This window comes from Limanda limanda, chromosome 20, assembly GCF_963576545.1.
Source record: "Limanda limanda chromosome 20, fLimLim1.1, whole genome shotgun sequence".
NCBI classification, from domain to species: domain Eukaryota; kingdom Metazoa; phylum Chordata; class Actinopteri; order Pleuronectiformes; family Pleuronectidae; genus Limanda; species Limanda limanda.
Window position 1 is genome coordinate 6,548,002 of NC_083655.1, and position 26,925 is coordinate 6,574,926.

A 26,925-nucleotide genomic window follows, 5' to 3' on the forward strand; every position below is an offset into this window, starting at 1 on the left:
TATATTGCCCCAAATGACAAAATTGGGGCAATATGTTTCTGAAAATAATGTTAAAAACAAAGCCTCGACCGTAATGTAGAGAAAATCTTTTCCCACATGAATTATCCCAGGAAAAAAAATGGTTTCCTTGTGCCACAGTCTTATTCAAACATCTGTTGCAACAGCTTCCTGTCATGTCCAGATGAAAAGTGTGTGTGTGTGTGTGTGTGTGTGTGTGTGTGTGGGGGGGACGTATGAGAAATATTTGAGGCTAATGACAAAGCAGCCGCCGCCGCCGAGTCGCTGATTTGTGACATGCAGCGTCTGACAACAACAGACCTTCTGGAGCAGAGAACCGCTCGGAGCCATGTTTAATTTTAGCAGGAGCGCGGCTTAATGACACAAGCTGTTTGAGTCTCGGACACGCTGTCGGGCCGAAGCCGCTTCGCTTGCAGGTGATGTTTCCTCTCTGCTGTCCCGGCTCCAGCCGCGCTCGCTTTTCCAATTCACTTTTACTGCAGCTGCTCTGTTCAAAAATGGCTTTTTTGGCTCACGTCACAGGTGTGTGTGTGTGTGTGTGTGAGTGAGTAATGATTCAGGTGTCCTTGGTCGCAGCTAATAATTATAATAAAAGACACGTTGGTGGCCGCAGGGAGTGAATGAAATATGTCCTAAACTGCAGTGGCCGTCCTCGCTGCCAGCCTCCCAGCATCCTCCTTGGCCCCTCAGACATCGCAGATGGTATCCCGGCGCTGGCCAACCACCTGCGAGGGGAAGCCAACCATCAAGTCTCTGACTACATGCTCAGCCTCGGGTTCTGCCTCATCAGGACATATTTAATGTTGCAAGCAAGGTCAGCCAATCGCGGCCGAGTGTGTGATACGGTCTCGGTCAGTTCCTCCGGACCTGGTCCTGCTCTCAGATGTGTGATAAACGACTTGGTAAGGTCCAGGCGGACATTAGCTGAGATGAACAAGGTCATATTATATTCTAGTGAAAAACTCCAGTCGTTTTTTATGTAATTGCTTTTCTCAAAATGACCTTAAATGAGCATTTCCCTTCAAAAACACCCCCCCCTCTCTTATTTCACACCCGGAGAGGAGGAAGCCGTTATGTGCTGCAGAGACTGTAGCTGAAGGTGAAATGTGTGTGTGTGTGTGTGTGTGTGTGTGTGTGTGTGTGTGTGTGTGTGTGTGTGTGTGTGTGTGTGTGTGTGTCTATGTGTGTGTGCTGTTCCCTGCTTACTTATACAGTGGGTGCACTTGCTGCCCTCAATAGCAGTTAGTTGTAATAGGGCGCGCGGGGGGGCACCATGGGAAAGTGCCTCTCTGCTGCAGGGCCATGGATCGAGGCCTCTGAGAGGTTTAGGTCACAGGTAATTGAACCAGGTTCATTCTTCTGCATGCTAACATTAGCATCTGGAGGAATCGTTATGCAGAACCCTGCACAGTGCGCTGCATATGTTTAGCAGAGACACACTAATGAGACTGGATTCTCTTAAGATCTGTGGAGCCGTGTTATTGCTATTGCTCGGTCTCCTGAGAGTATACAGCCTCTAACTCACTATCGTTATATCAAGTTAAAATACTGTGAACTCACCCACTGCATTCATTGACCCTCTGGATTCTCCCCTGCAACTCTTTTTGTAAATTGGGTCTCATGCTGCCTATGTTTGGGAGGAAAACTACTGCACCTGTAGTCAGCTCACACCTATAGTGCCACTGCTTACTATTATTTACACCTTAGAATATTCTGAAACTTTTTATTTCATAACAATCACAATTACTCACAGCCCATTGTGACATTATCACTGCATAAATGTTTCGATTAATCAATTCATCCATTGACAGAAAATTAATCAGACATGATCTGATTAGATTTCTGTCATTTAGTTGTATTTGAATCAAATCAAAGGAGAATAGTTGCTGATATTTTGTCTTCTATGATTGCAAAGTGAAAACAATGTCACCAACTTGACATCACCATGGGCTCTTGGAATTATATTATATCATTTTATGCATCAAATATTGATTTGTTAACCACAGAAAATGAATGCTAGATCAATTAATAATAATGGAATTTATCATGCATTACAGGATTAGTTTGATTAATCAGCTTGTTTATAATAAAGCTGCATCACGACCCATTTGTGCACAAAGTAGTTGTAAAATTGTAATTGCAAAGCTCGTATGAAACAGTCTGAGGTTTGAGTGCGATGATAATAAAACACTGGAAAATAAACCACTTTTCCTCGGAGACAAAACGAACTAAGAAGCAGACTCGCATCGTGTGTGTTGATCCTCCACAGCACCTCCCACTGAGGCCGCACTCAGCTTGACTATCAGCCCGTTTCCCATTGAAGAGCTGCTGCCATTGATCCGCGGTGAGGTTGACATGGCAACGGAGCATCATCACTCAATAGCGAAGGTCATTTTGTTTGAGGAATTATCTCGTACGCCGAGAATCACAAGAGACAATGTGCCTATTCTCTGTCAGGGCGCTTCATTAAGATATAGCCCAGACACTTTTCCATCACGACTCCGGCATCTTTTTTATTTTATTCGTCTGAGTAAATCAGCAGCATCCACAGTGATTGCATTTTAATTAAAAGGCGCCATTTTAATCATCTGTGGCGTGGTGTCTGAGAAAAGGGGATGTGGCGTTATCAATCCTCTGTCCCTGCCTATCACACGCTCTCACGTGCACGCCGTCACGTGCGCACAAACCATGTCTGACTTACCACGGTTGGCTGGATGCTTCATTAAATGGAAGGTTGTAATTAATATTGAGAGCTGACAAGGCCTCCTGGAGAACTCAATGATTTAAGCAGGGAAGTGATGAAGAGGTGGAGTTGAATGGATTGACACTAATTGCAGCGTGATGAGATGCATGGTCAAGAGGGAGCGAGCGGCTCCTCCAACTTCTAAACACCTCTCCAGAGGAGTTGGTTTCTTCAAATGAGAATGGATTCACGGGGAAATAATTAATGGTTCTGATTGATGAGTCAAAAAGGGTCATTCAAAGTATCTACCAATGAGGAGTCATTCTTTATTTCTTATTTTGTCCTATAACCCAGATGCATAGATCACTGCTTATAGACACTAAGCCTCCATTTAACTTGTCTTAATTCTATCTGGCTACAAGGAGGCTGCACAAATAGTGTTAAAGCAAAACGGACACATGAGCCAAATGCGTTGGCTACAACTTTCACACATTCAGCACAGACATGGAGCCGCATTAGCATTCATTTGCAACTGTGTTTGTGTCCAGCTGAGACATGTCCAATATTATGTCCAATATTCTCTCTCTGTTTTGAGGAAGATATGATAGAAGTGATAATAATACTAATAACAATTATATTCAATATAACTTTAAACACAAATTAAAACACAAATACTGCAATTATTAAATATATATATATATAATATAAATTGAAACACACAAGACGATGGAAAAAACATTTAATTTAAAGCCATTTAAGAAAATGCCTTCTCACTGAGGCAGTGTTGTTTCTTATTTAACCAAACAAGGTTTCCCCAAACAGTGAAAGTCGTGTTTCACCGGCCGACTCAAGTCTTGCCTTCGGGTACAGAGACTAAAAGTTATTGAAGAGATCGAAGTGTATACGAGCAGGGCTATAAGGGATGGAGGGGGGGTGTCTGCTACTGTCTCTTCAGCTGTTAAATGCTCCATTATGCTCACTGTCTTGTTGCTTACTTTGTCTGACTGGCGTTTGGTGCTAACTTGGTAGTGTCCACTTTGCTCATCAGACTTTCTCCATTGAAAACAACCATTTTTGCACTGATGAGAATAGTGAGAGTTCCAGGCTGTGAAACCAAACCCCAGAGTCTGTGTTTTTCTCCATGGATGACCCATGTTATCTTATAAGAATGAACGGTTTCCTATAGAATGTCCTGTGATATCTTAACAGAGAAGTTTCAGTGTTCTATGGTCGTTTGGGTGCGGATGTGTTTTACTCCATTTTCCATTAAAATGAGAGATGAATGAGAAAAGCCATTTTGGCCTTGCCTTTGCAGCAGCGCTTTGTTGCAGTTCAGCTCAGGACACCCTGCCATTTAGTTTTGTTCCAGCGAGCTGAGTGACCTTCCAGCTCTGTGATGGCCTACCCCCCCCACCCCCCCCCCACCTCTACATCATTACATAGCCATTCTGCTGACATATTGAAGTCATTACCTCTAAAAGGTGCAATTTCCCTGAAACGTGTCCTCTGCTCCGTAAAAAACAAAAAAAAGTCTGCACAGCGTCTCCGTGTGATGAAGATGCAACGCGGGTTAACCTTTAATAACTGCAGCAGAATAAAGATGCAAATGTCCAACTTGAACAGAGGAAACGTGAGGAAAGTGGGAGCGAGCGACGCCCGAGAAGCCTCCTGATGATCTGTCCTGTGTGGATCGATTAACAGACCTCTCCACCTGTCTCTCCTCATTATCAAAGCAGTCTGACGGAGGCGTCTCCTCCTCCTCCTCAGCCTGTTCCTCCATCGAGCCTGTGTGTGTCCAATCCCGTCGCTCCCTCTTGATGACCGGAGGGAGAGAGAGAACAAAGATAAAAGAGGTGGAGAAGGAGCGCTGAGGCCGGCCGTGGATGTTTACGCATTTTCTAGCACCGCGCCTCTACTCTCTCATATTAAACCGTCAGGAGCTTACTGAACAAACACAGATGCAATGTTCTAAGTGGCTCATTTCATGGCTGAAGCTCTGTGTTATTGTGTGGGCCGGGTTTGACCCTGGATGTGTCATCACAGTCAGCCAACAAGACGAGAGGAGCTTTTACCCTGCAGACTTGTTTTCCTCGAATCCGTCTTTTCCTGGAAAAAAAAACGAGTATATGCGGAGGATCACCTGCACAGATCGGCGAGCAGAACAATCGGTCCTCGACTCCCTTGCAACTCCCACGTGTGAAATATGAACACAGGGAACAGCTACCCATAATGCTCCTGCCATCTGTTCATTTATTAGCCTGGAACACCCAGCCCTGGTCCAAGCGTTAAAGTTCATTAATATTCATACAACATTCATTTATGGACACGTTGCCCATGGAGTTGGGTTATTAGTGTCAGGGACAGGATAGGAGAAGTCACACTAATTGATGATTGATGCCTCCGCCATTAGCAGCAAGGCCCACAGACAAAGTTAATGCAGTACTAAGCTGCACTTTCATAGAGCGGTGACATATTTAGAAGTTGCGACACCGAGCTAATTTTGTTCTGCAGCTCAGTACATTGTCTGTACCTTCAGTCGTTTATGCTCACGGTCTCAATTCATATTCAATAATCTGCTGTGCTTTGTTAACTGCTGCTGCACAGCTTAGTTTCCTTCTTCTTCCAAACGTATCTGGATTCATGTGATTAGTGTGAGGCTGCACGCAGCTAATTATCCATCATCGATTTAAAGAGTAGTTTAATACTTCGGGAAATATCCTCATTTGTTTTCTTGCCAAGAGTTTGATAAGAGAATCAATGCAACTCTTGTATCTGTCCGCTGATAATGAAGCTGCGGCCAGTTGCCTTATAGATTAGTGAGCAGCTCGTCTGGTCCTGACTGAGAGAAACAAAACCACAACTTGTCAATTTGATAAAATAAACATGATACAAAAGCTAGAGAAGTGGATGTTACCTTCAGGCAGAGTCTGAGTTATTAAAGGTTCAGTGTGTACGATTTAGGTGAAAGGGATTGAATATAAAATAATCGTAGTGATGCTTTGAACAGTGTGTTTCTAAATTGTACGAATTGTTGTCTTCATTACCCAAGAACAGGCCCTTTATATTGAAATACTTAAGATTAGATTAAGATACATTCATTTATCCCAAACACATGCACAGACATGCACAAGCACACTCATGCAATTGTAGGGAAATTTAACCTCTGCTTTTAACCCATCTGGTGCAGGACACACAGAGCAGTGAGCAGCCATGTACGGCGCCCGGGGAGCAGATGTTGGGGGAGTAAGGTGCCTTGCTCAGGGGCACTAGACAGGGTAGGGAGAATCCTCTTGGATTTTTGGACAGATCAATCCAGGTTCGTCTTTTTGTTGTTTCTCCGTGGAGTCGAACCAGAGACGAACCAGAGACCTTTTCTGCCCATAGTCAAAGTTTCTTCCACTAGTCTACATCTGTAGAGGGTCCTCTCTACGGAGGCTGCCATGTTTTTTTACTGTAGCCCAGATTGGGAAAAACATAACACCTTTTGAGTTTTATAAGGGGTATTCAGCTTCAACATGCAACTTCACCACTAGATGTCACTAAATTCTACACATTTAACCTTTTAAAGGAGACAAATTATGCACATATTTGGGTTATTGCTTGCAAAGGTTTACATTCTCTAATGTTCAGAATACACATGACTTTTCTTGCTCTGTCCATTGCTGCAGCTCCTCTTTTCAGCCTCTGGGTTTTAGTACCTGTCTCTTTAAGCCCCCCCTCCCGATTGGCCAGGTGTCCCACTCTTGTATTTGATCAACTGCTTCCAGTCTGTGTAGGACATGTCGGCCTTTGCTCTTAAAAAAGTAACATAATATGTCTTCTTTACGTGTCAGAGAATCTCAGTTTTGAGACTTCTCCATTCAATCTGAGTGTGTTGTTTCTCAAGACCACAGTGATGCTACTCTGTTAACTTATTTATGTCTCCTATTTCAGGTTGCCTGTTTGAAGACGAGCTGTGTGCACCGTACGAGTTCTGCGTCAATGGTAAGTCAGACTCACAGGGTCGAGCTCGCCCACCACACCTCATTATATAGCACATCCTCTCCGTGCTATCAGCCAACGCAGCTCTAAAGCCGTCCTGGCTCTCATTCCGGTATTTATAGCTGGATGGTGACTGGGCTGCAGCAGCTCGGTACAAACTCACAATAGTTGTCTCATTTTATTCCTCCGACAGACATCCAGCCTCCTCGATCAATAGGAAGAGGATGTTTTCCCTTTATACACCCAAACCGCGAATGGTCATGACCTAATCATAAAAACCATCTTGTCATGGACGATGGATGTGTCTGTGTTAGTGGTTGCCATGACGACACATCATCCGATGAATGAAGGGGAAAGCGTCCGGGCTCTTCACATCGTGGCATTCAGCCGAATCTCGCAGCCGGGTTTAATTTTGAACGGGACTGATAGCATGTCAATATTCAGGATCATCTTCACGACAGAGCCGCCGTCGAAAGGTTAATGTATTCTCCCATAGAGAAGGGGGGGGGGTCATACAGTATTGTTGTTACAGGTGTACAGGGGATCTACGTCCATACAGGGCGTGTCTGTCTTTGTCCCCGGAGGGATGGTGATTAAATGCTCACGCTTTAGTGGTTTGTTTTGTTTTGTTTGCTTTCCGCAGATTCATCTTAATATCAATTTCCCAAACGAGATGAATCAAACAAAGGGAGCGCTCGCCCACTGACAGATGATATCAATGCAAAACATGATGTGACCTATATGAAAAGAGCACAGACTAACACACAGGTGCCACGATGAATATTAACTTAAAGGAGGAGAGGGACCTCAGGTAACAGCTTTTCTGTCTGTCGCCTATCATCCCTTGTTTTGTAGATGATTTAAAATATATATTTTCTCTTTTATTAAAACCCGTTTATTCTTAAATTCCTGTTTAGTTAAGATATTTATGTTTGGTTAAGTCACATCCTCACGACTGCAGCTAATGATTATTTTTATTATAGATTTTTTTTTCTCTCAAGCTCCAGGTGATGTCAACTTGTTCAACCACCCATGCAACATAGTTATTGACAGAACATTGCGGCTCAATAAAGAATATTAAGTACTTGGATTGAGTCACTGCTTCCCCCCTTAAAAAAAAGCCTTTTTTTTATATTTTAGCAACAGACACAAGAGTGGTATCAGTTTTCTCATCTTTGCACAAAAGCAATCAAAGATTATTTCCCAAAACTTCAAACTATTGCTTTGGGATGTGTTTTTTTTTTTTTACGAGGGAGGGGGTCTAATTACGAGGGGTAGTGGGTAGTTTTAAGATTTGCATGTTCAGATTTAGCCAACTCCACCCTTTCACTTTAACCCAATTTTGCAGAAAACAGGGAAGGAAAATGCAGCACGGAAGATAAATATATAAATATAAAACCTGACTTTAATTACACAGCCTGCCTCAGTACCGAGGGGAGCCGTGCGTAGCCGAATAGAAAGCAAGTGCTGACAGCTCCACAGAAAAATACCCGCAGGCAGAAAGGAGGGTCGTGGCGGAGGGTTTGTATTATGTTTCATTATGAAACTATTGTGCATGGATGTGATGTGAATGGTCGCTTATTTTGACATTTGACTTCAATTCTCCTCAGTCTTTTTTATTGGAGCTTTCAGTTTTTACTACCGACGAATGAAAAACACCCATATTATCCCTCTTAAAATGTAATTACAGACATCTTGCTCACTGAAGGCAAATATATATATATATATATAGAGAGAGAGGCCGTAATGTCGTACCTAATATGCAAATAATTGAAACACTACTCAATCTCCAGGCTGTCACTCTGCGTCGGACTCCTGACGAGCAGCAGCCGCCACACAAGGGATGAGTGGGAATAACTAGGTCTGCCTCTTCGACTCTTCCCACGGTCCCTGAAGGTGTAACCTGGTTTATTCTGGGATGGGCCAACCGGGCTCTTCCTCACCCGTGCTGTTGCCATGCAAAGTGGCTGAGGGGGAAGGAAAGGGGCTTGTGTGAAGGAGCCGCTCCCGCTGTGCTTTAACGTCAAAGTGAAAGCAGATATATCTGTATAAAAAGTCATCTAAATCAATTCCAGATTTATAATACGCACCTAATAATCACCGCTGCTGCATCTGATTCACTTTGAGCCTCTCCCGCCGTGCAGGACACAATTTCACTAAATTCTAAACAACCTTGTGATGCTTTTAAAAGGAACAACACAAAAAAGTCGAGAGCTGCATGTTGGAAATCCCTCCAGCTAATGATGCAGCCACAGCAGACAGGGGAATAAAGAGCAGTGTTGGCAGTGTAGCAGTAAAGTACAATTAACAGAATGTAGGTTAAATATGAATATTCATTGTAGCATGGTGCTCATGTGGCTTTGATGCTGTGGAAACACACACATGCACTCAGACAAGCAACACAATGAAGATATATCTAAACGCTCTCTGTTTTGTATTTCGAACAACATTGCTTCACTTCTACTGGAAAGAAGGTCGTCCAGAGACTCTGAGGGATACAAGCTGAGAGAAGAGCCACGACAGTCACCTGGGTGAAACCAACTCTGACTCAGTGTGAGACAATAAAAAAAGTAAAAGCATCCGAGGGGATAAAAACTTTTTACAGGGTAGCTGATCCAATTCTATTTTGGGAAAGCGCTCCTCCAGTATGTTGCACTTTAACTCCACATGTCATTGTGTCATTGATTAAATAGGTCAATTACCGTCCTCCATATATCATTTGATCCTCTGCTGTCATAGCTCATTTTGGAACCGACCTCTTCAAATCTGTATTTCCATCTTCAGGGGAATACTCCCCCCCCCCCCCCCCTATCCTCTGAAAGGATACGTATTTGATTAACCTGGGACTGGAAATGCATTTTAATTTGATGCAGCTCTCCAGAGTCTGTGGCTTCACTGGTACGACGGTGCTTGGCTAAAGTACAGCAGATAAGTGCGACATGTTTCCCCCGAGGGCACCGGTTGGCTCCTATTAAACACTTAACCAGTGGTGTTTTATCGACCAGTGGTTATCTCGCCTCCACTCGAGCCAACAGCGCCTGAAACGTCCGCACTGTATTTTAGATTTAAATGGTTTGGGCGACGCTTGTATTGATCCCGGCTCACAATAAGTGCAACTGCAGCACTCTTAAGTAGCCACGGTAAAATCTATAATGCTAAACATTTTGCATGGGCAGAGCACAGAGGCTGTTGGTGCAACATTCAATTTGAAGTCAGGGCCGGTGCTGTGCATCTGGGGCCCTAGGCAGGTGATGAGGGTTGTAGTGTATGAGCTTTTGTACACACTTATAAAAGTTATTCATTTGAAATACGTTTGTTTAAAGATTTGTCTTAATTATTATTATAAATCAGCTTTAATCAATGTTCATTTTCAAGCCTTGCTGTTGTTGCAACAGGGATTACGTTAAATTCTCCTCTACTTTTTAAAAGGGCCTCATCTAAAAATAGATATTTTGTCACTATATGTTCTTCATCTGTATAAATTAACATCATTAGTTTCACATTTTTTATCGAACAAATGATGCTCGTTGCTTGTTATCCGGTAACATAAGACTGTAGCAAGCGTGTCAATAGCAACTCTACGATCTTTAGCTTTGAGGCCCCCTGGTGGCTGCTGGGCCCCTCAGCGGCTGCTTGTTAGGTTCATAGGAAGGGTCGTCCTGTCCTGAGAAACACTTAAGTATTAACGATAAACTCAAGGTTTACCAAAAGGTCAAAGCTCTTCGGCTGAAAAGATAACGAGCGACACAAACAGATTTTTTCGGAAAAATAAAAATCAATGGTCTTTGCTAAAGCCCAGAGAGTCCTGTTTTTCTTTATTAATTCTTTATTTACATGTAGATTACAGGATTGAATGATCATTTCAAAGCAGAGACTTGAAGAAACTCCCCCCCAAAAAACAGCCCTGAATAATTAGGTTAACACTTCATTAAACACATCCTGATCAATTTGGGTTGTGTTACTACTCCTTTCTTTATTAGCAGACTACATCTGTCCCTTCTTGCTGCACTGGTTTGGACCCATTCATTTTCGGGAATTGAGTCGCCTGTTCCAATACGTCTTAATTTGCCTCCGGGGTCCGTTCTCATCTCCTCTCCTGACGCACAGTCTTTTTTAGAGAAGCCTTCCAGACTGTCAGCTTTTAGTGTTTGCTCCTGTTATCCGACAGCATTAGCTTTCACAGTTTAAATAGCTTTAGCGGCTGCCGGGTGTCGCCCTGTCTGTCACAGCAGGAGAGGAGACAGCGTCTGGGTTTTAGAGCTCCTTCTTTTTTTGGGGGGCTGACAATCTTCTTTATTTCTGTCAACATGCTTCTTATCCAAGCGTAGCTGCTCTTCAGAGAGAATGTCACTGATTTTCTAGGTTTTAATAATCGACTGAGGGTTTCTGTGGCCTTTTTTCTGTGCCTCATGGATTATATTGATCGAGGTGCATTTGCATTGTAGTCGCCTTTTGTTCGACACAGTGACAACGTCAGTCTTGTCGAGCACAACCGGATCTACTGTCAGTCAGAGTCATATTTCCTTAAACCTGCCGCTCTGCTCGGTTTGCCTCCTTCTCAAACTGCCTCGAGGTTCCAGACGTCATCCTCCTGCACTAACGCTGACTCTCAGATATTTGATTGCACTTCATTTCTGCTATTTCAGATTTTGGAAAACCTTCCACTCACCCGACACATGCTGTGCTCGTCCAAGCCTGAAATGAAAATGTTGTTTTCACCTGTCATAAGTGGAGTTTCATGCAAACTGTCACCTACAATGAAGCTTTACCGCTCGTTTTTTATTATCTCAGTATTGGGAAAACACTTTAAATCGACAGACCAGTGGTTTGTGATTCACGACTCTGAACGGTTCGGCGACACATTGATAAATCCATCTTCTGTTTCTCTGTTTTGAAAATACCTCGGATTTCTATTTTTAAACCCATCAAATCCCTGCGTGTCTGTGCGTCCGGTTGCTCTCGGGAATGTCCCTGACGACGGAGGAGGAAGTAACGTGTTTAATGGCGGGGAATTGCTATGGCAACCAATGAGGGATGCAGCCCATCAGACATTTAACGGTTCCCCTCATCCCGTTATGTCACCAGCCTCCGTTTTGTTTTCTTACATAATGAGTGTTAGCGCCTCAGTGGGAAAAAATAAATGATCGCAGATGTCCTTCTAGAAAATGTCCCCTTATTTTGTCATCGCGTTAAACCAAGTCACCTGTTCCGATGCATCGTTAGAAACAGATGAGCTGTTGAGCGACGAGACAGTTGACTCAGACATGTGGGTCTGTGGGCGTGAAGGTTTCTCTCGGCGCTGCTTGACATCTCAAAATAACTCCACAGTGTTGCATTGTGTCTTCTATGCTAATTCGCCGCCTCCCATGGGCTCTCTTCCTGTACAGAGCTGTCATTTAACAGGTCGCAGGCGAAGGGGGGGGGGGACAACACACCCGCTTCTCATTTAGAATAAAAAAAATTCAATTTGGAGCCCCAGTCTGACATCACGTTATTATCATTGTAATTATCAGTCGCCGAGTTTTACACCCAACATGGCACTGTAATTATATTCGTTTCATTTTTTTTTTTACTTGAAGATGAAAAATGATTCTCAGTGATAAATAGATGAAATTAAAGAAAGGGAGTGTTTCTCTTTTCAACCCTTTATAGAAAGTTGAATCCTGACGTGCTCATCTCTGTCAAAAAGCATAAATCCATATGTTCACTCACTTTTCTCATGTCCCAGGTGTTGAAAATGTCCCTTGAGTAGAAAACAGAAAATTGCAGCATGTATTGGACGTCTGTGTTTGTCTTCTGTGCGTTGTCCAACCTGTCGCCAGGCATCAATCGTACCAGTGACGTCTGACATCATTGTCGGACATCTTGGGGCTAATTAATGTGATAGTGTGACAAAGTGTTGATTCACATCATTAGATCCCATGTGATCACTGTGGAATTTGCACACATACTCTCACACAGTGGTTTCAAAGACACACTTACACAAAAGAATATCCTTTGATCAAATGTGCAAGCTTCATCCCCAGAGGTCAGCTCTGAGGTGCATGCTTTGCGTTTAGCCAATAAGATGCTTGGATTTCTCTCTCCAGCTGAGAGGAGGTGAAGACGCAGGTCATTTATATTCCAGCCATTACATCCACTCACTTCTCTCTGACCCCCTGAGCCTCCACATCCCTCAGAGGTCTAGACCAGCCATTGAATTATGGGGCTGATAGGGACTATGTGGCGTGGGTTGCCTAGCAACCTGCACTGAGTGCGGCAGGAGGCCGGCTGATAGGGAGATTACCAGGGTCCCTGATAAAGTCCTTCCTGCCATAAATGGCTGCTTATCGTGGCGCTGTCAGAGGAAAAATGTCAGCCAGTAGCTCCTCCAAAACAGGAAGTGAGAGGAACACAGACACTGCAGGTGCAACACACAATTACTACGTCTGATATGTGCACGTGCATCACATTTTCAATCACCACAACCACAAGGATGGGCCGGATGTTGAGTTTGGTGTGTCTGACTCTGAGTCCCTGGTGAGTGTGTTTTCTCCTCTTCTCTCCTCCTGCAGACCAGGTGTTTGGACGGTGCCAGGAGTTGGCCGGTGCTCAGCTGTACACGTACGATATTTCTCCCTCTGCTCTGCAGCGCCTCAGGATCCTGCTGCAGAAACTGGCTCACAGAGGTACACGCCCCTTGTTCGCCTGTCCGTCTCCGTCCATCTCTGTCCGTCTCTGTCTGAGTGTCTTTCTTTTCCTCCTCGACAGCTTTTATCAGTCGCTTACAGGGCTCTTACAGCAAACGCTTGTCAATTGCTATTGTGTGAAGCAAGCCAAATAAGCCAAGCTGTCCCTTTGGCGAGCGTGGTGCACCACCACTGAGCGCGAACAGGAATTATATCAGACCATTGTTTTCCCATCATCGCCTAACTCCACCAGCCAATCTAATTGGCCTGTTTGCTGTTAGGACATTTAGAGCTAATTTTGTGGATGAGTAACTATGAGGTGTGTAATCACATGAGCCACTCTCTCCTCCTCAATCTATGGCAGCAGCTAATGTGCTTGTTATGATGGGTAACGCCTTCAGGGAGATACCGCATCTAAAAGAAAACACCTATTTAAATCAGAGGTAACAGTAAAAGTCATTAGGAATGAAAGTTGCAGCACGAATTTAAGAATTTGTGGTTCTAGTTTCACAACCCGGAGCCTTGTTGAGTTTCCTTTCTGCCAACACAGATTGTAAGAGTCTCATCTCACTGATTATGTCACGGCTGGTCCTCTGGCACTTTTAGTAACAGTATCCTGTGCCCATGAACAAAAAGAACAGTTAATATAACACATGACCCAAATGATAACCTTTATTTATTTTTATTGCAATTTGTATGGTACAAATACAAATATGTTCCTTAACTTGTCTACTCTTTTCCTTTTACCCCTTTTTATAAGTGAACAGTACACAAGATAAAGTACAATATGAAAAAAAAACACAAACAATAACCTTCTGATGATTTATTGGATGTTATCTGTTGAGAAATATAGAGTTTGGTATAACTTTTGTATAATAATACAAATACAGGGTTCAGACTTCTAATTAATTAATTTCTAGTGTAACCTAGCAACTATATGCACATAAGAACAGCTATAAATGCAAACAGTGGATATTTACTTAGGATTACATTTTCTCTCAAGGGAAAATCCACTCAGTCAACAAAGTCTCGTAAACTCTAAATGAATTCGTCGACAAAAGAAAAGTCTATATTTTTCTTTGTAATTAGCACCAGTTACAGTTTCAGGAAATGTCAAATCAGTAAAAAAAAATGGTTTTACAAAGCAAATTATTTTTCTCCACATATTCAGCAGCGTGTAACTACCATCCCGAGCCACCAGGGGGCAGTAGACACCTGCAACTCAGACCGTGACCACCAACATCAGCCCTCCAAACATAATTGGCTTTGCAGGCCACTCTGAGCTTAATATCTTTTAACAGGCGTGAACCAGTGTTGAAAATCATTAAGAGTACGCAGTCGGCCAGAGGAAATCATGAAAAAAAAAAAGGCAGGAAAAAAGAAGTGGGAGGAACAAACTGTGCAGTGATGAATATTAAGCCGGGCGAGACCACACATTCATTCTAATTACTGGGAATAAACAAATGAGAGGCGGCGGGATGAGGAGAGATCCAGTGTGTAATTCTGTTCCCCGCTCCGTTTGAAGAGGTGTTAAATCCTTTTAGATGCTTCTCGTCCTCTGACCTTGTGTTTTTTTTGTCTTGCCCCCCCAACAACCGTTTACAGAGGCGCCGCAGACATGACATCATCACTTTGAATAATTTCTGTCTCTCTACAATCACATCCACAGACACAAGAGCATTATCTTCCGGACGGTTCCACAATGCACCGCTAATGGTCGCCGGGCACGTTGCTCTTATCAGCTCGGCAGCTATTGAGGTGTCATCTTTTGAAACGTGGGTGGGTGGGTGGGGAGGGGGGGCAGACGGAGGGTTGTCGAGACCATTGTACTGGAGCCTAAATTGAAGATATGAAGGGGAAGGGGATTGGGGGGGGGGACTGGACATCAATGGGATTGATTCACAATCCTCTTTATCTTGCATCGGAGACGCAGGTAGAAATCACACAATCTCTCGCTCGCTGCTCAACACCAATGTCATTCAGATCGATGGACATTGACCGAAAGGTACAAAAGGGCTACGTCTCCATCGGCAGAGCACATTGTCTTGGTATGAAATTTTCACCACAAGGACTTGTCATCCGGCTGCAGATGACTTTAATATCACACAGCAGCTCAAACCAGTCGTCACCGGGTGCAGCCGTCGTGTCGTAGCCGTGCAGGTTGCCGCCATGTTGCTTCGGAGACATTACAGCTCTGCTAAATATGTGTCGATGCACACAGGAGCCAACTGCGTCCGAATTATTCAACGTATAATATATGTAGCCCCCTTGAACCCCTCCTCCGTACGGCGACCGTCCAATCACAGCCTAGCAACTGTAACCAGGCGCATCGACTCTGTCAATCTTTGGATTCTCTGCATGTTTGAGCACCGTGCATGGGGCCGAAATGAAAAGGAAAGCAATACTCTCTCTACTGCATTTCAAGAGTCTGGAGGGTGCCGTGTGTGTTTTATAGATAAAAACAGAGAATACATCTGTAAAACTGTGAAGGAGGAGCTTAACTGTCTCTGTCTGCTCTCATGTAAACTGCAAATATTAGCATTCCTGACTATCTCTCTTCCTTTGGAAATAGCTTTATTATCTTTATTATTATTATTAAATTAAGCCAAGGTGCATGTTAATACATTTGCTAATTAATAAGGATATTAACCCTGTGGGAATCCAGATGCTACAATATCAAGTAACAAGTGGTTCTTGTCCAGCTCTTCAGGTTTTACACTCTGGAAGCCTCAGACAGTCTTTTTCTTTAGTAAAGTAAAACGACTTTGTTATTTTTATTATGAATAAAAGAGTAACACTAAAAAGGAGCTGTGCTACACTGGCAAGTCAAGGTCTGATGGGGCCCTAATATCCATGACTGTCCACTGGGTTCATAGGAATCTTTATGATCCATTACCAGAGTATTTTTAGAGAAAGGAGTCATAACCTTAACCATTCTGGCTGTGTAGGTACAGAGGGAAATTACTCAAATTTCACAAAAACGAAATTAATCTACACAGTAAGCAAACCATGAAGATTTCTGTTATAGTTATTTTTGTAATTATAATACAGTGCTACAATCAATGTTGCCAGGTGGACTTTTTTTGGCTCCTCTCCTCGGGCTCTTTTGATTGACAGTGAGACAACACTGAGCCTCAGCTGAACAAACAACATCTTCAAAACCAAATGTATTTTCACTTCATTCAAACTAAAGTCACCTGACTTATCGCATTATAGGTTTTTTGTCATCACTCTAAACCAGGTGGTAAGTTTGCTCCCTCAGTCACAGTAAGGTTGTTCTGTGTTAACACAGGGTTTGACAGGTGTAGCAAGAGACAAGAACTCCTTCATGTCATATTTACGCTGTCGAGCTCATGAGATCAGAAAGAATCATGTCAGACTGCAACAGGAGCGCTGCTGATCCACCGCGTTAAACTACAGTAACCTGCAGTCCATCGACCCCCTGACCTCGTGCGGAGCTGCACCGGCTCTCGCAGAACAGACAAGTCAAGTACGATGATGCATCGTGACATTTGCATTAGCTCCATTGACAGGAATTGTCCGTCAGGGAGGAGAGTCAGTGACCATAAACTGACGTTGTGTCACTCCGGTGCTACTGAAACCACGTTACTCACGCTCGGGTTTCGCTTTCCTGCACAAACTGACTTTCTTTGACAGACGAGCAACACAAACTAATGTTGTTCCTCCTCATACTCTGCTCTGTTTGTTCCTTGACAACCTTGCTGAAGGTCCTGGAGAGAACAGATGCTCTGACTCTCTTCACACGCAGACCCAAGTTATAAGGAAAAGAAGAGAGCTTTCGTTAAATCCTTCTCTGAGTCCAGATCTGTGAAGAAGGCAGTTCTTTAGAATCCTTGTAGAGGTTCATCAATTGGTTTGTGGTTGTGTCAAACATTGACGGGTTATTGCAGGTCCTTAGAGGACCTTCACCGCACTCAACAAAGAATATAATGACATCCTTTTATACCTCACTGACCCGCTGGGTGGTGTCGGCCATTACAAGCTCACACTGTGCAGACACACTCTTCCACAAACCCACATAACTTTATTTCAGCTTAAAGCAGAACCTCCAAAAATGCTAAATTCCATTCAGGTGTAGGAAACAAGGAGTTATTAGGGGTTAAAACATCAACTGTTTGTAAAGATGGATCCCACTGACCAGAAATGAAGCCAAAACATCCCAGATAGAAACACTGCCATCTTGCAACAAGGACGTGATTTGGAACCAGACTAGTAGTAGGGAGCCGTGATGGCGAGAACCTGTAAACACAAACTCGGCCAAATCTGTGTCAGTCTCAGCTGTCAATCATGATGTTCCTCTCGTTTTTTAAAGCATAAAATCAAAATCAAAACAAGACTTTCTTCAAACATGAGAAATGTGAGAAGCCACCTTTGACTTTCCATGTGGTCCATGTCCCATCAGCTAACACAGAGGAGTAAATTACTTACCTCAAGCTTCTTCCAGAATATGAAATGACATTAAAAAAAAATGCTTGTACTCTTTTCGGGGGGGGCTGCCACACCATTGCACTTTCAAATTAATTCATATCTCATATTTGGATTGACACTTTTTTAATTTTGACTAATTAGGCAGAACTCACTGCTTAATTATTCACACCCTCTTCCATTAATGCCTTTAAAATCAGTCGGTGGACAGAAGTAAAGGAAAAAGGGGAAAATCAGCATATCGAAAAAAAAGCCAGATGAAACAATAAGACGTGAAGACAGGATCCCGTCTAATAGGCTCGGAGTATCGAGGAGGGCCCTTCTCTCTCTCGCTCTGGAACTCGTATTAACAGACGCGAGGCCAACAGGAATATCTTGCTTGTGTGAAAGCTGTTGCGTTAATGGCGAGGCGTTAATTAACCGAGCCATGTGCCACAGACGGCACGCCATCCTTAACAAGCAGAAACCGGCACTTAGCGATGGAACCTGCTCTTTCTCTGGACCTGCCGATGAATTTGCATGACATCCAGCTCCTCCGTGCCAGGATAATCAGCCGAGGGGTGGATTGAGAGGAATCCAACCGTAAAGGCCCGAACCACTTCTCCTCCTGGCTTTTCCTTTCACAAAACGCCTCATTTTGATTCTGTAATTTGCGCCGGCGTGCCTCCTTCCCTCAAGTGGGCCCATCGCAGGCTCTCAAAACATGGTATGTATGGAAATGAGCGCATTCCCCAGGAGACAACCGGGGATAGAGGTGTCACACTCAATGAAGCGGTTGTGGCGCCCATCGCGTGTTGACTCTGAACCCGTTTAACCGGCTGCAGTTAAACACAGGTAGCATATGGATCCTTCAGGGCCGCGGCCATCCCACGGCTGACGACGGCGTAAATGATCACCAACGCGTTAATATATGGCAAATATAGAGCACACCGGGCAAGCCACGGGTAGTTAACTGTCATTGTTGTACGGATGGATGGCCGAGCTGCGTTCCAGAACACTGACAACATACGCTGCTTTGTGCTCCATTCAGCGCTGCCAAGAATGACTGGAGGCATCTGTAGCTGCTCTGCATTGCTCAGATCCTCATCTGGTGCTTATGAATATCTGTGAGACCATACCCGGTGTCTATGGGTGAAAAACCAGGCTAATGAAGACCTTCTGCCGTGGTGGTGCTCCCATTCCTTCATGTGTTCCTACTCAGGCTAGTTGCTATTTAAATATGTCCACATCATTAAGAGCGGCATTGTTTCGGGAAGAGTTTGGCTAAAGGTGAGGAATGTGGCAACTCCGAGTCAGAGCCTACGCCGCAGCATAATTACTTTCATTCCGCTGAACCGCTGAAGAAATGCCTCTGCGGAATGGAAGTGTCATCAGAGAACATCTTGGCTCCTTTAAAAAAAAAAAAGAAAGTATAATATCTGTGGTATTTCTCTGCTCTTTGCCGGTGGAATGCTGTGCCTCTTGGCTCACTGGGAATGGAGCCATGGTTTTTTTTCTTCTTTTGCTTGGGTAGCTCCATCTGGTCCTGGCACCGCTGCGCTTTGCCCCTGCCCAGGAGTTCTGCATCCCAACTATGTGTTGGCAATTAGCAGAGATGTTGGCAAGGCGTCCGGCTGCAGTGTGACATTCTCCCCGGCGTGTCGACTGGATGTGCCGTGTGTGTGTCTTTGTATACATGTGTCCATACATGTGTGCACAAGTAGTCATGGCTTCCCGGTGTGTGTGCTGCAATCGAAAACCTTCAAACTCTACCATTACAATCCATCCTGGCTGATTTGGTTTGTACTGTTCGTTGAACCCAAAATGCAACAGTAAAAACAATGATCCGAAAGTTACCTAAAAAGTTTCAACACCTTCCCCTGATATTTTCAATCTAGAAGATGGGAAACTGTTTATTGATTCCCGTCCATATTGTATATTTATTTTGGAGTAATATCCATTTCTTGACATAGACGACCCAACGGCGGAGCAGGAGCAGGATCTTTCAGAGATATGTGTTTTTATTTTATGGTCAGATATCAACTATATTGTACTTTCCCTCCAGAATGTTCCTTCTCCATATCACAGCTTCAAGTAAAAGTCAATTCATCCCTCCTCCGTTTCTATGAGTGATGTGTTCTAATCAATCAAACATTGAAATAATCATCACGTATGATAAATCAATTGATATGTGTAAGAAAAACATTCTCTGGCCGAAGCTTTATCTCTCTGGACGTTGGATATATGAAAGCGTTCAACTCGGAGCAATCAAGCTCGACTCCATATATTTTCCCTTTCGCAATCTCATTCCAAAATGAAGAAAATAAAAAAGGTCAGCCTTTTTTAACCTCACCGCCTTCAGCAGAACTCCTTTATAAATTTCAATTTTAGAGTCAAAATATATTGTATTATTATTTTCCAGGACCCTCAGCTGGTATTCATATTCCGTCTTTCTCATATATTATTCAAATGATCCTCACTTATCTCCAGGCTCTGTTTCCTCTGTTTCATGTCTTCATTGAAGTAGTTTCTGATCTAGACCTAGCTAAGAAATATAGATATATTTTTTTTTTCTAAAGCTGATTTCGAGTTTCAATGGGACCTCGTTTCTTCTCCCAGGTCTGACATGGCAGGACGACATCACTCAGCAGGTTATCTCCAGAGAGCTCTCCAAGCTGAGGAATGTCCCACTCCGCCATCAGGCCACGCCTCTGAGCCCCCCCGACCGCCCGAGCGCCTACAGCAGCTCCAGAGACAGAAAAGTGAGGCCTGAGCAGGTGGAGCTGAGCAAAAACCTTCAGCAGTACCTGACGGGTCTGGGCTTCCTGCCTCAGGCCGAGGTAGACGGACAACGAGAGGGAGCCAGAGTTCAGGTATGACGCCTTCTTGCTGTAGACTTGTAGCAGTTGCTGACATTTGAGGGGCGCACCAAAGATTTTTTATATTAAGTTCAGTTTGCTCTTCTCGGTCTGTGAGAACAGTTGCATAACATCTTCTACAGCCCTGGTGGATGTTCCCTGTTGATATTTTTAGGGTGAACTTATCTTGGGCCCCAGGCTTTTTAAAATGCAGCCTCTTACAAACTGGGGGTGTATCGAGCAGGAGCACTTTTTAAATCTATCTTCGACCTTTCAAGTTGTTGGAATAACGTCTAAAGAAACTTGCTTTATTTATATGTCACGGTCTAACTGCTTGGTTAGAGATATACAGTAGAATTTATGGCCAAGGTTAAAGCTATAAATATTGCTCTACACTACATAAGTAAACATAACAATAAAAAAACACATTTCCGTGGCTACATTATAGTCGGGCCTCTTCCCATTCATGTTGTAAAAGAGTCAGTATCCTTCTTTTCCCGGGGTCGCCCTCTAGCCCCTGCTTTGCTTTTGTTTCCCACTTTCTGTCTTCTCTCTCCCCCCGTCTACCGCTGAGCAGGGACCCTTTTACACAAAGATCTTCCATCACCTCTTTACATTATTCAGTCCTCATATTTAGGTTGGAGCCCCGGCTTTGTGTGAAATGTGCTCGGCATCGTTCATAGGCGAGCCGCGTCCTGCTGCTGTGTCAGTGCCGCCATAATGCAAAGTTGAAGAGTTCAGGACCTTCCTTATTGATGAGATGAGGCCCCTTTGTTGTGTAGTGTGATGGAAAAAGGCAAAGATGGTTTGCATGAATGGCGGCGCACCCCCCCCCCGTCTCGCTGTGCTAATGCCATTATGGCCTCACAGTATGCCGATCTCGGAGAGACTGACATTTTCTCTGTATACATTTGAAGGACAGAAAATGGCACCAAGGGAGATAGCTAGTATTAGTGCAGCAGCAACATGGATAATAACACTGCTCAGCGGATCGGATATATATATATATATCGTTTTCTCAATTGAAGCACGGGCCCTTATAATTCAGACAAGAAGATTCCTCTCCCTCTCAGAGCAGGAGGGACCACTGCAGTGCCAGGGCCTCTTCACACCTGTGCCCCGGTTGATCGTGTCCTAATACGCCGTCACTTAGAAACTCATATGGCCAACTTTGAAATCAGATGACTCATATAAATTTCTTTGCCTCTCCGATAAGGGATAGCCGCTACTTTTAGTGGATATGCATTTAAAGTTTGTTGTGTGTTGCGGAAATGCATGAAATTACACTTTGAGTGACACTATCTCATCTGCGATTTCCATAATGCAATTTCCAAGGGCAGTTGTCTTTGATCTAGAATCCCTATTCATATCCTGTCCTGTCTAGTCGAGCCCAGGTTGCTTCTCCTTTTTATACCAAAGCCTGTCACAACAATTCTGACCCAGTACAACCCGTTCAATGTTCTCATAGGAGGAAGAAAAAAAACTGAAGGTTGAATATCTATCATCATGAATTTTGTCACTTCAGCTTTACAGTAATTTGCAAAATACGACAAAGACACCACAACCGTACTAGACGCTTTGAACTGCATGCTAGTGTCAGTGAGCTAACATGTGTCGTGTGAGATGATGTCATTAAATCATTCATTTAATCCTGTTCAACGTTCCAAAATCCAAATTTGTTCATATTGACATCTCTTGAGACAAAGTAATGCTACAAATCCTCACAAACAAGAACACGTTGAATAATTAATAATCGACTATAAAACTGTTATTTTTGTTATTGAATAATCCTCCAGTCTCTGCCGCTGTACGTGGAACCATGATACTGCTTAGTCTCACTAAAATGAGAGTTGGAAAGACTTGGAGCTTTTAAATTGATGCTCACAAATAAATTCAAACGGGTTTAATTATATTTAACGATTATGTAAACGTTTTAAGCAATTCATTCCAGCATTTAATGTGGTGTGTTTATATGCAACACATCTGGGTCCCAATAAGAGCCCAAACCGTCATCAATCTTTAAAATCTACTTCAAACTTTCAGGACCTGTGAAGGTCACAGAAGCACCTGTCTTCTGATTGGACTCTGCTCTGTGATTGGTCTGTCATTGTCCAATCAGATTCAGGTTTCAGAACAAAGTTCAAGCTCATAACTTCAGCATCACAGAGTTTGAGGACTTTTAATGAATTTAACACACAGTGGCTGTAGAGAGATGTTAATAAAAGCGGTTCTATTGATATATATATATTGCTATGTCTTTGTGTAACTATAAATATTCTCTTTTTTCTATAAATACAAATATGTTCTGCACATGTGCAAACCTGAGTTTCACATTTAGAATTATTTCACAAGCTCAAATCTCTTTTACCCCTAATTTGAGCCGATATCATTCATCTGTAACATGGCTGTAAATATGGCAAAAAAACAGTTTCTGATATTTTAACATTGTTTTAAATGTGCGTGTTTTGTTAAAGAATGAAGACATCAAGTCTGGTGGTCATTCGGAGTCCGGCTGGCCCAAACCCCAGCAGGGCTGGAAGACAACCCATGTCTACAGCCTGCAGAAAGGAGCCGACCATCCTCCTGTCACCAAAGTCTTTACGCAGAGTGGAGAGGGCCGGCACCCCAAGCTCAGTGAGACCCTCTCCAACCAGGACCCAGCAAGGAGCAAGCTGCTCTCCAGCCAGCTAGAGCGGCTTCTCGCCGGGGCACCAGTCGCTCAGCAGGGCTCCGCGGGTGAAGAGGCTTCCTGGCCCAAAGGAAAACTCCATTACCTGAGCTACATCCGGCCGGCTGTGAGTGAAAATGCAAAGCTGCAGCCTCAGGAGGCTTTTGGCTCCAAAACCCAGAGGCCTAATCTTGACAGACTGCTGTTCAAGGCCGGTACAAACCGACCGGGTGCCAAAGAACCTCTTAGTGTCACCGATGGTAAGATCAGCCTTTTTTTAAAGCTTCTTATACACTTTGGCTTTTATATCAGCACAAAAAAAAGTTTGTCTTTGATTATGGGGGAAATAATATTGAAATGCTGTTTTTTTTATATTGTGGATGGTCTTTCTTCACTTCTGTCCCCTCCAGAGCGGTTTATCCAGAATGTGGTGAATCAGCTGGGAAGGCACAGCATCAGCATGGAGGCTTTAATGGGCAAAGACCTGGACCAGCTGGCTGAAGTCATCACAGGAGCTCTGCGGGAGGCGGACAAGCAGCAGCCCGCCGCTGGGGCGCGGCCAGGAGAAGGAGCTGCTGCCTCCAGGGGGGACATGGACGGTAACATGGAGCCGCCGGCAGATACACAACTGAATCAAGACCAGGTCCTGAAATCAGACAAAGGGCAGAATCCAAACCAGAAAGACACACTGACAGCGAAGCAGCAAGGTGGGTGTGTGAAAACCAACAATGAAAACAACTATGTTTTTATTCTGTCGGAGATATAAGACTATGCAGCATTGCCATTTATAAATGTCTAAATAGTGCTTTGTTTATATAATCTCCATATAAAAAGCTGCCAAATTTATTTCTTGAGTCTTGATAACTGTTTTGTTTTTTTTCTTTGCTAAATACAAAAGAGTGCTTCAGTTTTCACACAATCTGCTCACATTGTGTTTGTTTCCAGGCCAACAAATAGACGGAGCAGACAAAGAGCCCGTTGACAAGGTGAATTTAAAATTACTCTGCTCAACCAACAAATTGGTTTCTCAGGGAGGGAGACGCACAAACTCACACTTTATTCACTTTTGAATGCTGCTTCAAAAAAGGGTGTTTTCAAAGTTGAGCAGACCAGCGTTTGCTTTTCAATTCTTAAAAAAGAGCTTGAAAGAGAAAAACTCACAACTGCTGTTTCTCAGAACGTGTCTGGAACTTAAAAACATGACAACAATTAAAATTGTTATATGTGTTTAACGAGCAAAACCTTTAAGAATTTGGAATGTAAAAAGATGTAATTAGACCGTAACACAGCAGACTCAGTCTTAAAAATGTTGGTGAATGCAACACAAATTTAACTTTTTATAATAGATCTCAAGTCGCTATTCAAGTTATTATTCCCTTTAGAATTGTATAGCTTCTCTAAAGCAAAGTCTTGTCGTTCAAACAGCATGAAGCCTTCTTCTCCAAGCTGCTGGACTACCTCAACCTGGAGAACTTCGGTGATGCTGCAGATGTCAGTGCCGGCCGACCAGCCCCCCTCCAGAAAATGGTCGGACTGGAGAGCGTCCACAGCCGGACAACCCAGGTCCAAGTCCCTGTGCTCCACCGCTGGGAAGAGAAGTCCGTGGCCACGCCTGCGAAAGATGGCTCCACGCTGCGGTTAACCGGTGGTGGGGAGGGCCCAGTCGCACACGTGGACTCAGAGATCGAGAGGTTGATGCAGGGGATTCAGGCGCCGGCGGGGAAGAAGCAGCTGGAGGAGCCGCAGAGGAAGGACATGAAAGTCAAAACTCAGCTGGTCCACGTGGGGGTGAAAGAGTTCTCCAGCAGAGGGAAGGACAGACACTTTGGCTACATCATCACCGGAACTGAGTGAGTATGAGTCACACTATTAGTATTATTATTATATAAATGAATTTACTACAAATTAATATTACAGTCATTTAATTTTTCGTTTCTAATCAATGTTGAAAACTAAGAAATGTCACATATGAGTTAGTTCTTCATTTCTGTTTACATGATTTCATCTAGCCTAGGAAAATTAACCTTAGAAATTAACGATTTAGACAATAAAAATAAATAATACATACAAATAATTACTATGATCTTAAAATAATTACTCTTATTGGTTAAAGTCGCAAAAGACAACTTTTCACCTTCCTAGAAATCTCACAGGTTTGCTAAAGGCAGAGAGACGTAATATTAAAGAGGAAAGTTTAGTTATTTACTGATCTAGTAGAAGAAATACCAACTGAATGTCGGTTTGCTCTCGGATCTCTCTCCACTGTCCGACTGGCCGGTGGGACCGCTGTGACAAATCCGCTGCGTCAGTCGGCTGGTGGACCATAAAAGAATCTATAAAGTTTTTTACCAGCACTGTCAGTGTCTTCACCGTGTGTGCCTGTCGTTCGGGGGGGTTGCTCATGAGAGCGTGCTGCCCATGTGTGTTGTGAGATTGGTTTCCTTCACACGGCAGAACAACCCGCAAACCCGGACGGCCCCAGCGGATAAGTCCTGGGCTGGATTTCTGCCCAGGACTTATCCGTTGGAGTGAATGCTAATCTGATGTTCTCTGTCTTTTTACCTCTGGTTCTGTCTTCGCCTCCTTGCCTCTCCAACAATAGGAATCTGCTCTGGTTGTTCAATCTTACACCATCTCCACTGTGCTGCCTTTAGCTAATGGGGAAAACAAAAGCATAGTCTGAATAATATGGATTTTTTTTGGCCAATGCCCATACTGAAAACAAATTAAAATACCCATATAATGGCAGATAATATATCCATATAACAAATTTGCACCAATAAACCAATAAAGGAAGTTTAGTCTAACGGTTGTTACAAGTTGTCACTTATTTTAATTTTGTAGTTTAAATCTTATGTTCATGTTTTGTGTTGTTTGGTCTGTTTCCTTGTTGAGCTGAGCCGTCCTATAGATCCCAGTATAAGGATAATGCAGACAAGCTTAGGCCGTAAATATAGCTGCGTATGACATTGAACTATGCTGAGTACTTAACTCTATAAAATTTACATAAAGTAAATAAAACTAGAGGAAAAACATCATTGCAGTTGTTTTTAGATTGTGAAATATGGAGACGCGCTGAAGTAGCCGCCCAGGGCGACGTTACACATGAGACCCTGTGAACTGCAATCATGTCAAGTGTGGCTCTGTTTTTCCACTGTTGTGAATCTCACTGCATTAGTCTGCTGTATGTCAGCAACCTCCGCCGCCGCCGTCAGTCTACTTGAAAATCTACAGTATATTCAAATAGCATCACCAACAACCTCGTAAAAGCCACTCTCTCATGCTTAAGTGGTTATTATGTGGCTCATAGCTGCTTGGTGCTACGGTTTATTGCCGCGCTCGCCGTTTGGGAGGCGTGCTGCTGGACCTGTTTCATTTGACATCCCTTAATACCAGGCATATGTCCGCTTTGTTCACTTACTTAAAACCGCCTTTAAGAGACTCAATTCCTGTCAAAACCACCCACGTATGCACGTCTGAATGGGAAAAGGATACAGTGGTTTGAAATCCTTAGTGTGCGCCGCACCTGATTACAATAGCAGGGATGATAAATCCCTGCGTGTGTGGGTATTACTCTGCTGTATTACAGCTTTAATGATAATACTTTGTCAGGAAGGGTAGCCA

At 43.5% G+C, this 26,925-nt stretch overlaps 1 protein-coding gene across 1 annotated transcript in view; it reads left to right on the forward strand.

Annotated features, from left to right (window-relative positions):
* ptprn2 (protein tyrosine phosphatase receptor type N2) overlaps window positions 1-26,925 on the forward strand; it is a 127,022-nt gene that overhangs the window by 12,646 nt on the left and 87,451 nt on the right. The window contains exons 8-14 of the mRNA XM_061094287.1: window positions 6,635-6,685; window positions 13,237-13,350; window positions 20,395-20,648; window positions 23,108-23,561; window positions 23,712-24,008; window positions 24,247-24,287; window positions 24,727-25,151. Coding sequence (XP_060950270.1) covers window positions 6,635-6,685; window positions 13,237-13,350; window positions 20,395-20,648; window positions 23,108-23,561; window positions 23,712-24,008; window positions 24,247-24,287; window positions 24,727-25,151 — 1,636 coding nt within the window. The remainder of the gene's footprint in view (window positions 1-6,634; window positions 6,686-13,236; window positions 13,351-20,394; window positions 20,649-23,107; window positions 23,562-23,711; window positions 24,009-24,246; window positions 24,288-24,726; window positions 25,152-26,925) is intronic.